This window comes from Charadrius vociferus, unplaced genomic scaffold (genome assembly GCF_000708025.1).
Source record: "Charadrius vociferus isolate BGI_N301 unplaced genomic scaffold, ASM70802v2 scaffold1061, whole genome shotgun sequence".
Lineage (NCBI taxonomy): Eukaryota > Metazoa > Chordata > Aves > Charadriiformes > Charadriidae > Charadrius > Charadrius vociferus.
The window spans coordinates 435,435-447,566 of NW_009646734.1; the positions used below are offsets into that span (position 1 = coordinate 435,435).

A 12,132-nucleotide genomic window follows, 5' to 3' on the forward strand; every position below is an offset into this window, starting at 1 on the left:
CCTGACTAGCTGCCTTGTAGGAAATCATAAGGTAAGCCGTGTTTATTTTTCTGTCACTGCCATTGAATTAAGTCCAGCATAAGGAAAGATTTACCGAGTTATCTAAAAGAATGAATAATGTATTTTTCATGTTGCTGTCTTCGTGCAAAATACATGTGGTGGTAGTCTTATGACGTGTGTGCAGATGTACTTGACAGACTCACTCTGACAACTAGAGGCACATCAGCATGCTGTCTTTTAATTATGGTATAAATAATTTCCCAGACTGTAAACTAATCACCGGTAATAGGTTTCCATACAAGCTCATAAATACCTAAGTATCACACATGTTAGCATACAGAGGCGTGACTGGCTTTCTCCCACCAGCAAGGCTCCGGCTTATTTCCACATCCTACAGAGCTCCTTGGAATGCTCACGGGAGCATTTTGTATTTCAGGATTGCATCCTGAAAATATCCCAAATCAACGCGTGGTCTTTTGATTTTTATATAGCCGACCTTTCCTTGGAAATATATTACTGTAAGGCTTAAACTGTTATGATGAGGATAACATGTAAAACTTGTTAATAGTCTACCCATAGCTATTACCAGCTTGCTTCCCTCCGTGATGTGCATAGTTAATACGAGTACTGAGCCCAGACTGCTGCTGGGTGGGAGGAAGGTTATAGCCAGATATGAAATGCAGCTGTGCTGCAGGCTCTGTTTAAGGGAAAGCAACTTCCTGGGCATTCATGACTGACTGTAGTTTCCTTGGAAGCTGCGTGTACGTGCCCGCCTGGAGAGGGATGGCATCGGGGGGTCTCTGATGGGCAGGACTTTTGTTAAGGGTGGGAAAAATTGCAGAAGTATTAGCAGAGTATCAGAGGTGAATTCAGACTCTTTGTCCCATGATTTTCATAGCTTTTTAACCCTGATTTTGAGGAATTTACTTCCTGTGCGATGTCTAAGAGAAGGATGTTCTTTTAAGGTAATCTGTGGCTGGAAAAAACAAAATGCTTCAAAGTATTGACTGTTTTCTGAAAAATTAAGCAATCCAGTATTCTTGTCCAATGCTTAAAATACTTACAGAGTTACAGACTGACTGAAACTTGGAAAGTCCAACAGAAGGATGCTTTGTGTTTTTGCTTTCTTGCAATAAATTTAGAAAGGCTTTTATGCTGAAGCTCTTTTGTCTGAAGACTACTTTCTCCCTTCACATGACACCCGCAGCAATATGAAAAGTCTTGGCTGCTCTTTGCAGTTGACTGTATGCCAGGCAAGAGCACCAAGGTCTATAGGAAGCAGTCCAGTCATTGACAAGCTTTCCTTTGGTTTGAAGACGCTCCCAAATGTGACACCAGCAGCAGCTCTGTGTGGTTTTACCCTCACAAGTGAAGGCCAAAGCATCTCTCCAGACGCAAATCTTCTGAAGATCTGGATTAGATGATGAGAGAGATCAGATGCTGTTGAATGACTGTGAGTTTTCACCGAGTGCCACTCAGCATAGTGTAGAGAGCCTGAGTTCATGGAAGTGCCAGAAACCGGTCCCCTGAGTCCTGAGTGCGTCAATGGAGCAGATATTTGAGCTGAGGTGTTGCTACAAATAATGAAAAATCAAGACTCGGAAGGATCAACTCAAAGGTCTTCTTGTCCTTTCCTTAAAGGCCCTTCAGAAGTCTTGCCTCTTGCCGGTCATCTGCTCACCTGTCCTCTGCTCAACCAGCCATGCCAGCCTCAGCCTCCAGTTTGTTTTCCTGTAGTCTACCCTATCTGCAATGTATGGGACCCCATTTCAATAGCTGTTACTTGTTCTGTTGTCCTCCTCTTATGAGGCCTACAGAGAGCCAACCAGGCAGCGGTGATATGATTTGAACTAAGCGGTGATATGATATGAACTAAGGTGGCTTGATTTCCTTTGCTCGAGTTACTGTGTAGTTTGGTCATTTCTCAATGAGGCCGAGTCAAGGCACCACGTTGACGATGATCCCTGGGCTCCCTGGCATCGTGTCTTGCCCTCTGTCTTCTTTCATTTCTCATGTTTCTAACAATGCTGAAAGATCTCCAAGGATTGCATTTTGCAATGTGTTTTTACACTTAGTGGCCCACTAAGCACTACTATAATTCTAATAAATAATAATAAATTAAAGATACTGTTATGATTATTTGGACTCCTTAATGGAGAAGGACCTACACGGTATGTGTGTGCAAATGTGGAATTTTGGCAAATTCCCGCAATAGTTTGTTGTCTTCTAAATAAGATGTGCTAAAATACTCTACTTCTAAAGTCAGTTTGTTTGGTTGCGACAGTTCCAGGTTCCCTCTCTCACCTGGTTTTCTATGTGTTTCTGCTGCCATCTGCCTGTATTACTTGAGAGGTGATGCCTGTGATGGTGTTGGAGCTTTCTTTTTCCATTGAAAAGGCTTCTTCACTTGCTTCTTCTGAGTACAGGAAAGACGTGGGCTGTGGAGCAGGTTCCACATTAGCCAGATCTCAGCAACTTTCAGACTGTGAACTACCATGAGATCTTTGTAAAAACAGGGGTCAAACGTCTGTAGGTGCGGGGCAGCAGAAGGCTTGACAATGCCAAAGGTCTTGAATCCTTCATGCAAAATGGGTTTGAGGTTGATTCTCTGTAAACACATGCCCAAAAAGACATCGTCGATGGGGAAGAGTTCCACCTCTCTGCAAGCCCTGGAGAGCTTCCTCATGGTGCGGCTGGACAGCAAAAACCCCCCTCCTCCTGCGTAGGCTGGATAGATGCTTAGTCCGTACATAGTCTCTGGGATATAGTATTTGCTCTTTTGAACACGGATAGGGCGGGCGTTGTAGATGATGTCCCCAACAAAGAGGTCCTCAGTGGGGTCATGTCTCTCGAGGAAGTCAACAATGTTCTCAACGTTGACGAAAACATCGGCGTCACCTTTAAAAATAAATTTCACGTTGTGGCAAAATTCAGCAGCCCAGTTCAGGAAGTGGATCTCCTTCAGGGTCAGATTGAAGAAAGTGTCCATGAAGTCCCAGAGTAAAATGTCCCGGTATGTCTGACTCTCCTGATGGATCAGAGTCTCCCATGTTGCCAGCGCTGTCCTATTCTTTGGTGTTCCCAGGAGGAACACTCGCTGGATCTGCTCCCCGTTCACCAAACCCTCCCTGCCCCAAGTTTTCCGGACAATCTCACGTCTGTCGAAGTCTTCAACTACCGATTTGATAGCAATGAGCAGAAAGGGACCTCCGGGTGTTTTCTTGCATTTCTTGGGCTGGTTAACGAGGAGATTGAAGTTCCTGTTATCCTTGTTTAGGAGATAGCGCTTGAAGTTGAAGGCAGAATCAGTCAATGGGGGTCGAGTTGTACTTTGGACCCTGTCGTTGGCCACTTCTGTTCGTCTAGCAAGAGGAGTTGCTTGGGGTCTGGGCACCGTTGCCTCTGCTGGCATCGGTCTCCAAGGTGCTTTGGGGTCAGAGAATATTTTTGGTGTTACTGAAGGCTTCTTCTGTGTCGACTCCTTGTTTCCTACGGGGACTAAATGTTCCAGTTGGGAGTAGAGTAAAGAGCAAAGTGCTACCAGCAGGAAGAGGGTACAGATCGCGTCGCCTTTGAGACGAACTCTCATTGTCTCTGCGGTGTTTCCGGGACCGTTAAAAGCTGTGTTGGAGCTGCCTGGCGCCAATGTCCATCTGTCGATAAACACATGGCGTGTCAGAAACGAGGATTTGGCAGCTTGGAAGCATGCAGGCAAGACTAACTGAGACACCATTTAAAAAAGCTAGCGGCAAAGCGCCTTTTACTCATACAAACACAGACACGTTAAGGAACTTGCCAAAAGGCCCACGGCTTGCAAACCTCACACCGATCCTAGCGCTCTGGCTCTGCGATTTAGTTCGTTAAGTCACCGAGCAGTCACCCGTCATCCGGAAAACCACTCCTGAAGCACAACGTGAAATCAGCCCTTCCTCCCACCTCCCCCTCTGCCAAGTGCATTTTGCTGTTTCAGAGATCTCGCTGCTTTGGGAAAAACAAGGTGGAAAATGATGAGCAATGCCATTCTTCCAGAAATCATTAGATTTTTTAAAAATTATTCTCCTTGTTTTCTAAATTGGTAACTGTTTCTTGCTGCTTTTACCCTTTTTGAGTCGAAACGGGAAGGCGCAGAGCTGGCTGTTAAAGGACAGATTTTTCAGCAGCAGCATGTCACTGTGTTCCTCTGCACGCAGAGCCAGCTCTCATAAACCAGCTATGATTTATGCCTTCAAAATGAATACATTAGGCACATGCTTGAATACAGATAGGACCTTTTTGCTGCCGGTAATCTTTATACAATATTCAACCGTTATAAATAACTTCCATTAGTAATGTTACAAGGGGCACGGGTGTTTTGCCTCTGCCAGATCACCCTAACTGGTAAGCAAGAGGTGGGCAAATAAATCCCGATACGCAGAAGCAAGGCAGGGCCTGGTGGTAGGAATGTTTGATTCAAGTGTGAGAGATGAAGCCGCCTTTTGAAATACAAGATTTGATTCCTCACTTACGCTTTTCCCGGAGATCTTCTGTCTCATTTGATCAGTTCTTCAACTGCAAAGGAAAAAAATAAATAATGAAAGTGGTGAGAAGGCAGAAAGCAGCATGGAACCATAGCGCAGGGAGAGAGCTGGTCAAGTGTCTGTAGCTGCAGCAAAGGCAGGTCCTCTCTTCACCACTGTTTCCCACAGCAGCTCAACCACCGAGTTGAACGGAGGGGACCCGACAGGCGCTCCAGGCTCCCGGAGAAGGCAGGCGACAATCGTCCTCCCTACAGTCGTTAGCACAGAGCATGAGTTTAGCTCTACCCAAAAGCTTTCCCACCAGTGTACGTAATGATTCTTATATAACCCACTGATAATCGTTTACGCTCGTATGAGATTTACAGCTCTATCTTGCCTGTGCTGTATTCATGGAGGCTACCTTTGAAGGTATTGCAGTTATCTGTCCCGAATGAGCCGAGATCATCTTATCCAAAAGCTTCTTGATCCAAAGCTGCCTGGTTCAACAGCAGTCTGCCTTCACTCAAGGGGCGCTCCTTACTCAGGACTGAGAAGGGTGGAGGAGCCAGCACTTGCGGCTTCCTGTGCAATTTATTCCTGCAGTTCACTGGTTTTCAGCATCGTTCGCCTACGGAGCACGCAGATGGATGCTCAGCCTCCGGTCGAGCCCCGTAGCCGCCTTACTGACTCAAACACCTAATGGGACAGTGAAGTGCTTGGCAAGAATATTGTTATTTATCATGATTACGACCTCAACCAGGACCCTCTTTAGTTTGGTGGCATCTGTTTTCAGCAAAATCTTTTTTTCACTGTTGTGGATTGTATCACCTACTAATTGCTCGTTAACCATCCGTTTTGTATCAGCCATAACATTACCTTTTCGAAGCTCAAATTTAGACGGCCAAGTCTGTAATTATGAAGTAGGAAAACAGTGGCACAATATTGCCTCCGGACCCTGTGGATTCTGGGCAATGTTTCAAGACCTACGAGGAAGCAAAATTACTAAACCAGTTGATTTCTTGACCAGCCCCTTTAAAAGTCTTAGGTGCAGATTGCTTGGACCTCATAATTTTAAAATGCTTTGCTTTTTTGTTACTGGTGAACTGCATCTCCAACTTACTGTTGAAATGGAGAATATTTCATCGTCATGTGGTATCAGCTCTCTTTTTCCCAAGCGCAGCTCCAAAATATTTCCTGACCTCCTCTGCTTTGTCTCTGGTGTTACTGAAAACTTTATCTTAGCAAATGGTTTATCTGTGCTTTGGTGTAAAGCTCTTTGCATTCCCAGGGGATGCAAAATCACTTCCTCCTTGTCCTGATGACCAGGCTTTTTTCCTCAGGCTGCCTTTCTTGCCGTTTTCTGGCCTCCAAAAGAAGTTGCTGGGTTTTTCGCCATTTGTTGGCTTTTTTTACTGTACCTTTCACTCTCTCCTAGGCTAGGCAGATGTTTTAACTGGTGTAGCTTTGATATTAATAGCAGGATTGTAGAATTTTCTCTGATCTCTCGTAAATTGCTTTTAAATTGCTTATAATAATCAGAAGCTGTTTTCTTTTTATGTTCCTTCTGCCACATGTCTTGGCTTATAACTATTTTCAGCCTCGTGAAACAGTCCCTTCTAACGTATATAGGATGTTAGTTTGCATTTTATGTCTGTCGTGTGCAAATTACCCTTGGCAAGTCCTGATTGCGGCGCTCTGCAGCAGCCTGCTGTGTTTCAGTTTTGTGCTAAATCATCCTTTATCTGTCAAGACATGATTCCCAGCAGGCTTTCCTTCACGTTACTTCAATGATTTTCCAGAAGCTCCAAGGGTATGAACGGGTGGTCCCACTACACCCAGGACATGTTGCTGAACTGGAGCCGCTAAGGAGAACGCGTCTGTCCCTCTTCTGCCCATCACGAGCAAGAATTTTTTCCTGGGTGCTATTGAGATACCTAAAATAGGGACCCCGTCTCCAAAAGCTTATAAGAACTAAAATTGAGGCGGTTTTGCTCCTTTTGTTGTGACGGGATAAGCTTTATCGAAGTGCTGCGCAGCTCTGTGCACGCGGTCTCCGAAGCGAGTGGCAGATGCGGAGTCCCTGGTGGGATGGATCCTGAGAGCATTGGGATGTTTGCGTATCTCCACTCAAGCTCTTTGCGAAGTCTCATGTCTTTCTCCACTGTAATTTTTTTTTTTTTCCTTTTCTATGCAAAAGTTTGATCTTATTTCAGCTGCCAGGCTCCAGATGGTAATTAAGGAGCTGGATGAAAGTCCTGGCTCTTTCCTGTGTTTAATTTTATCAGCGAGGGTTTGGAATAAAATGTATGTGTCATGAAACTCGTAATTTCCATGACTTACAGATTTACCCAGCATCTCAGGATCTGGCAATAAGAGCCCTCGAAAAAGCCAAAAAAAACCCCTGAGTTGTTACAAGCCTGGGCTGATAGCCTGGATTTTCTTCTGTGTTTTCATTTATTGAAAGAAAAGAATCCGAAATAGCGCTTTTCGTGCTGAAATAAAACAGTTCAGTGCTGAATATAGACATCTAGTTTTCAAAAGAAGTTGCCAGCCCTTGAAGTGAATCCTTGATCGAACTATATGGATTTTCCAGTCTTTGTTAGATGTTTCCTTCTTTTGAACCCTCGATTATTACAAAGGTGTAAGGTCTATCCATGGATGTCAGTGTGGGAAAAGCTGTCCTGTTCTTGAATTCAGAGGGATTGATGATTCTGGCAGACACTCCAGTGTGTCCTAAAGCCAAAAAGATTATTCATCCACCTCAACACCAGGGGGACAAAAAAAAATAATTTAAAATTACAGGGCTATCAAAGCGAGCAGAAAATATTTGATGCCAAACAAAAGAGATGTGAGCACAGCAGAGTGTTTCTCGGCACAGCGTCTCGCTGCGTGTCCCCATCCAAGGCGGACGCATCTCTGCTTCGTACACCGCCGTGGGGGGATCTCCATCCAACTTGTGAAACGGAGGTGAGGTTATAAAACTGCTGCATCACTCGGTGCCTCGGGGAACGCGAGCTTTGCTGCCAGGGCTGCCTCCCATGTCCTCCAAGCTTGGAGAAACGGGCAGTTGTCCCTCTTTGTGTTGGCTGCCCAGGGATGGCTACAGTAGAGATCTGAAGTCCAGCTGGAGCGGGTCTGAATGGGACGGTGCAGTTTGCCCCAGCAGCGGGACAGGAGCGCCCTGGGGAAGGTGGGGAGCGGTGAGTGCTGGGCTGCAAGCGCCAGCGGTGTTAGGAGGGTGAGCTGGGCTGTAGAAGAGGCTGAGAGGTCCCATATCCATGAGGTGGATACAAGGGGAGTCCATCCATAGGGAACACGCTGGAAGGACTAAGGGGGACGCAGCCTGCGCGGCCCGAGAGGCGGCAAAATGCTTGAAAGTTGGAAGTGGCCAGAACTGGGCACGGCACCCTGGTGAGCATCCAGGCAGGGAATCTGACCCGTGCTGCTGCACGCTCGGGCAGAGGGCCTAGTCCTCCGCCTGGTTTTCATTTGTTTGAGAGAAGGATTCTGAAATATGGCCAAGGAGTGCTGCAATAAAAGCAGTTAAATGATGATTTTAAAAAAAATAAAAATAAAAATTGCTAGTCCTTCATTCCGAATTGAATGACATGAAGCCTTGAGCTCATCCTGGAAACTTCTTTCTTTTGCAGCTGTCACATCTCCGTCACTTGGCACTTCTGCTCGCATGGGCCCAAGCTTCTGGATCCTGTCCCTGAATTCAGTCAAGAAGCCGTGGTGATTCTGGCATGTTGCTTTGTGCCTTGAAGAGTGCTTATTCAACCTGCCCAGCCTCAGGAAAAGCAGCTGCAATTGCGAGGGAAGTCGATAATGTACCTCTTGTACACTGAGCAAGAAGGTACAAAACACAGCAAGGAGCTCTGCTGCGCACTCGTCCCAGCCTGCCTCGTGGGAGCATCCGTCTCCACCGAGCATGGCTGTGGGTTGTCCCCGGATCAGCTTGCTGCTGTGCCACACGTGAAGCGTTTTCATCTCCCCACCTAGCTCCTGAAGCTGGAGCGGCCACTGGTAGGTTTGGGTTGTGCAGCGGAGGGGCTGTGTATGTTGTGTGGGCCGTGCAATATGTGGGGCTGTGGTTGCTGATGGAGATGGCTTTGCTGTTTCTCTGTAAAATGAGCTAAAGAAAGTGTTGGGGATCCAGCACCGATGGGTTCAATGAGGTGTTTTGCAAAACCCAGAGGAACTTGGCAAATTCTGGGCAGTGGGTGTGCTTTGAAGCAGTGCTTGAGGTTTTGGGTATTTTTTTTCATTTCATGTTGGTTGAACGTGTTTCACAAGAACAAAGTCAGGTTATAACACCCAGTGCTGGAAGCTGAGACGCGGGCGCTGGCCTGCAGCGGGGAGGTCTGTGCACGTGTCCCTCTCCCACCTCATTTCCAGCAGTTTTTCCACCCTGCCTCACTCAACAGGAGCATATGAAGCTCCCAGGCCCCTCTTCACCTTGCGCTGCTGTTCCTCTGCCCCCTCCTGCCACTGTTCAAGAACCCGCCAACGACAGCGATGACATACCCTGTGCCCATCCTGCAGTTGGGACTGTGTAAATTAGACATGCCCAGATTAGCTTTATCCCACCAGCCCAGGACGCTGACAGCAAGAAGTCTGCACCGCCTGAAGCTCTGGTGACTACATCTTCCTACCGACTCTCGCTGGGTCCCATCCTCCAAGCCCCCAAGAGAGTGTTTGACTTCTATGTTCCTACCAGTTGAATTTAAATGCATCGCTGAACACACAAAGGCGAGGAGCACCCTATTTTACATGAGAGTTACTTCTTCTGCTCTCTTTGAGCCGTGTTTGGCTGCCATTCTTCTCTTCCCCTTGTACAGAAACCCGAAGTGAAGCGCTGAGGCAAAGGTTTCAAAATCTCGGCTGAGTTATCTCAGTCCAGGTCTCGTGCAGGCAAAACCTCATCTTCATTTTGCATCGTGTGGGTGTCTGGGCTCTTCGGGGTACCCACAGGCAAACGTGCCAGCTTCCAGAACTGGGTTTGTTCTGCCCCATGGACAAAAACATGCATGAAACAACTAAGGTTTAATGATTTGAGCTGTTTTTGAAGTGTTGAAAGGGGAAAAATAGCTCTGTGTGTTGGAGCAGAGGAAGAAGCCCTCTTGCATTTCTATGTTTGAGTGTCACGTAAAGAGTTTTATTCCTCCGTGGTTTCTTTTTTTGGTTTGGTTCATTTGTTTTCTGCGTTGGTTTTTTTTTTCCTCTCTCCAGGCAAAGTAAATAACCTCATCAAAGTTGATGGTTCAAGAGGCTTTGCTGGACAACTCTCTGCATTACAGGGTGTTTGTGAAGAGGTCTCATTTGGAGCTGTAGGATTACAGAGCGATGCTGAATGACTTGATCGTCTTGACTAGAAGACAGGGCAGGCTGAAATACAAGAGACACCCTTCGGCACATCGGTTAGTGCAAAGCCCTAGAAAAATGAAGTAACCAAAACAATCGCTAAGCTGCCTTACCAGAAAAAAGAGCCCATCGCATTCAGCCGCTTAGAAGTTTTGAAGTCTATAAACAAACTGAGAATAGGCTGGAGGATTTAATTAGCTAAATCTCTTAAGAGAGCTTTCCCAGGAGTCAGGATCGTGAGCCAGAGCCAAACAAGCACAGTGCAGGGGGGCAGAGGCTCGCAGTGCTCAGCCGCACAGCATGGTGCTGCTCGGACATTGCTGACCGGTGCTGCTGTCGCAGCAGTGCTCTGTCCCCGTGCACAGTGTCACCAGCACAGTGTCACCACTGCCATTACTTGCATTGCAGCACCTGGAGGCAGAAGCTCTGTTGGTTGAAACAATGCTCCTCTACTCCACTCTGGGGAGACCCCCCTGCAGTGCTGCCTCCAGCTCGGGGGGTCCCACCAGCAGAAGGACACGGAGCTGTTGGAGCGGGGCCGGAGGAGGGCACGGAGATGCTGGGAGGGCTGGAGCCCCTCTGCTGGGAGGACAGGCTGGGAGAGTTGGGGGGGTTCAGCCTGGAGAGGAGAAGGCGAAAAAGGGGAGACCTCAGAGCCCCTTCCAGTGCCTAAAGGGGCCCCATCCCTGGAGGTGTTCAAGGCCAGGTTGGACGGGGCTTGGAGCAACCTGGGCTGGTGGGAGGTGGCCCTGCCTGTGGCAGGGGGGTTGGAATGAGCTGATCCTTAAGGTCCCTTCCAACCCAAACCATTCTGTGATAAAGATGCAGGCCACACTCCAAAGACTCCTTCCAGCTTTCCTGTCGGAGCTGCTTTTCAGGCCAGCGCAAACGAATGGGTGAGATCCATGCTGTTACAGGACAAGGGTGCCTTATTTATCTCTCTGCTTGTCCCAGTCCCGAAATGTGTGGTTTCATCAGCCTCCCAGCTGGCCGGTCCTGTTTTATTACAGCCTCTCGCATCGGTGCTGCCAGCCTTGCCTTCGCAATGCCCGTCACACGTTGGACAACTGCTTGCGAATGGCTGCTGATGCAGAGGAACCGCAGAGCTGGCGCGCGAAGGCTGGCGCTGGATGCTAAGATGTCTGCTCTCCCTTACAGGGGTCCTCGCTCGCATACACGTGGCACCGTCTGGGGGCTGCAGCTCCGCTTCATTTTAGCAGTGTGGGATGTTTTCCCCGGCCCTTTTCGGGGCAGGATGTGCCATAGTGGCAGTGTCCGTGCAGGAGTGTGCTGCTGCCAGGCACGCCGTGGCCGGCCCCAAACAGGGAAAACCGGCAGCTCCTCTTAATCACAGCACTCCGTCTCTAACGAGAGTGTATAGCTGCCTGCAAGGTAGGAGAAGGTAACGCCCAATTTTCTTGAGCCGACTTAGCAGCCTTGAGAGGTGCTTTCCTAAATCCAGGCACAGGCTTGCCTGTAGGTGGTCTGATTTTCAGAATTACGGAGAGCTCGCACCCCGAGTGCTTTGGGGAGACAGGCCCTTCCCGGAGCAGCCAAGGGCAAGGAGCCTGCCTCTCTCTTGCAAATACTCATTTCCTCCTCGGCCCCAGGAGGAGAATAAAACCTTGCAGGCTCGTGAAGGGGTAAGAAACAGCCCCACTGAAACAGCCGCCCTCCTTTCCCCAGGCTGCATCGCTCACTTATCTCCCACACCCTCTTCTGATCTGGTAAATAATTTGCCTGATGTGCCCCAAACCCCAGCAATTACAGCGCATTAGCATGGATGTATGCTTACACCCAGACGTGAAGGGGAGAAGGAGGGCGTGCTGATTTGCCCCACTAATTTCGAGATGATACCCAAGGCATAAATTTATCAGAATCTGCCTGAAAGCCATTCAAGAATGCAATCAGTAACTGCCCGTTTCACTGGAATGGAACTTTTTTTCCTTCTCTTTTTGCAACATTAGAGAGCTTGAAAATTCCCATATTTTGCTGAAAGCATACAATAGTGTAACACAGGGGAAAGATTCATGTCCTTTTGCTGATGAGGAATGGCTTGTAAATGTAACATGCCACCACTGAAACATGTTCGCGGTCAGCAAGAAGCCCTGTCTTGCAGCACTGGAGCCATTCCCTAAAGAAGCCCCAAACTTTCTGCTGTAAAAACAACCCAGAACATGCAAAGAAAGTTCTTTGGAAAGTAAAATGTAAAGCAGACGTAGCGGGGCCGGAGGCTGCGTGTTCAGAGCCGGCAGCCGAGACTGCGGCATGC

General features: G+C 47.9%; 1 protein-coding gene across 1 annotated transcript; it reads right to left on the minus strand.

Moving 5' to 3' along the window:
• Positions 1–2,341: 2,341 nt before the first annotated feature.
• B3GNT9 (UDP-GlcNAc:betaGal beta-1,3-N-acetylglucosaminyltransferase 9) lies at positions 2,342–3,646 on the minus strand. The gene has a single exon (XM_009889479.1). It carries the CDS (start codon positions 3,587–3,589, stop codon positions 2,342–2,344), a length of 1,248 nt encoding a protein of 415 aa, XP_009887781.1. The 5' UTR covers positions 3,590–3,646.
• Between the last annotated feature and the right edge of the window lie 8,486 nt (positions 3,647–12,132).

Excerpts from the sequence above, each read along its gene's own strand:
- B3GNT9 (XM_009889479.1), bottom strand. The coding sequence starts at position 3,589 with ATGAGAGTTCGTCTCAAAGGCGACGCGATCTGTACCCTCTTCCTGCTG.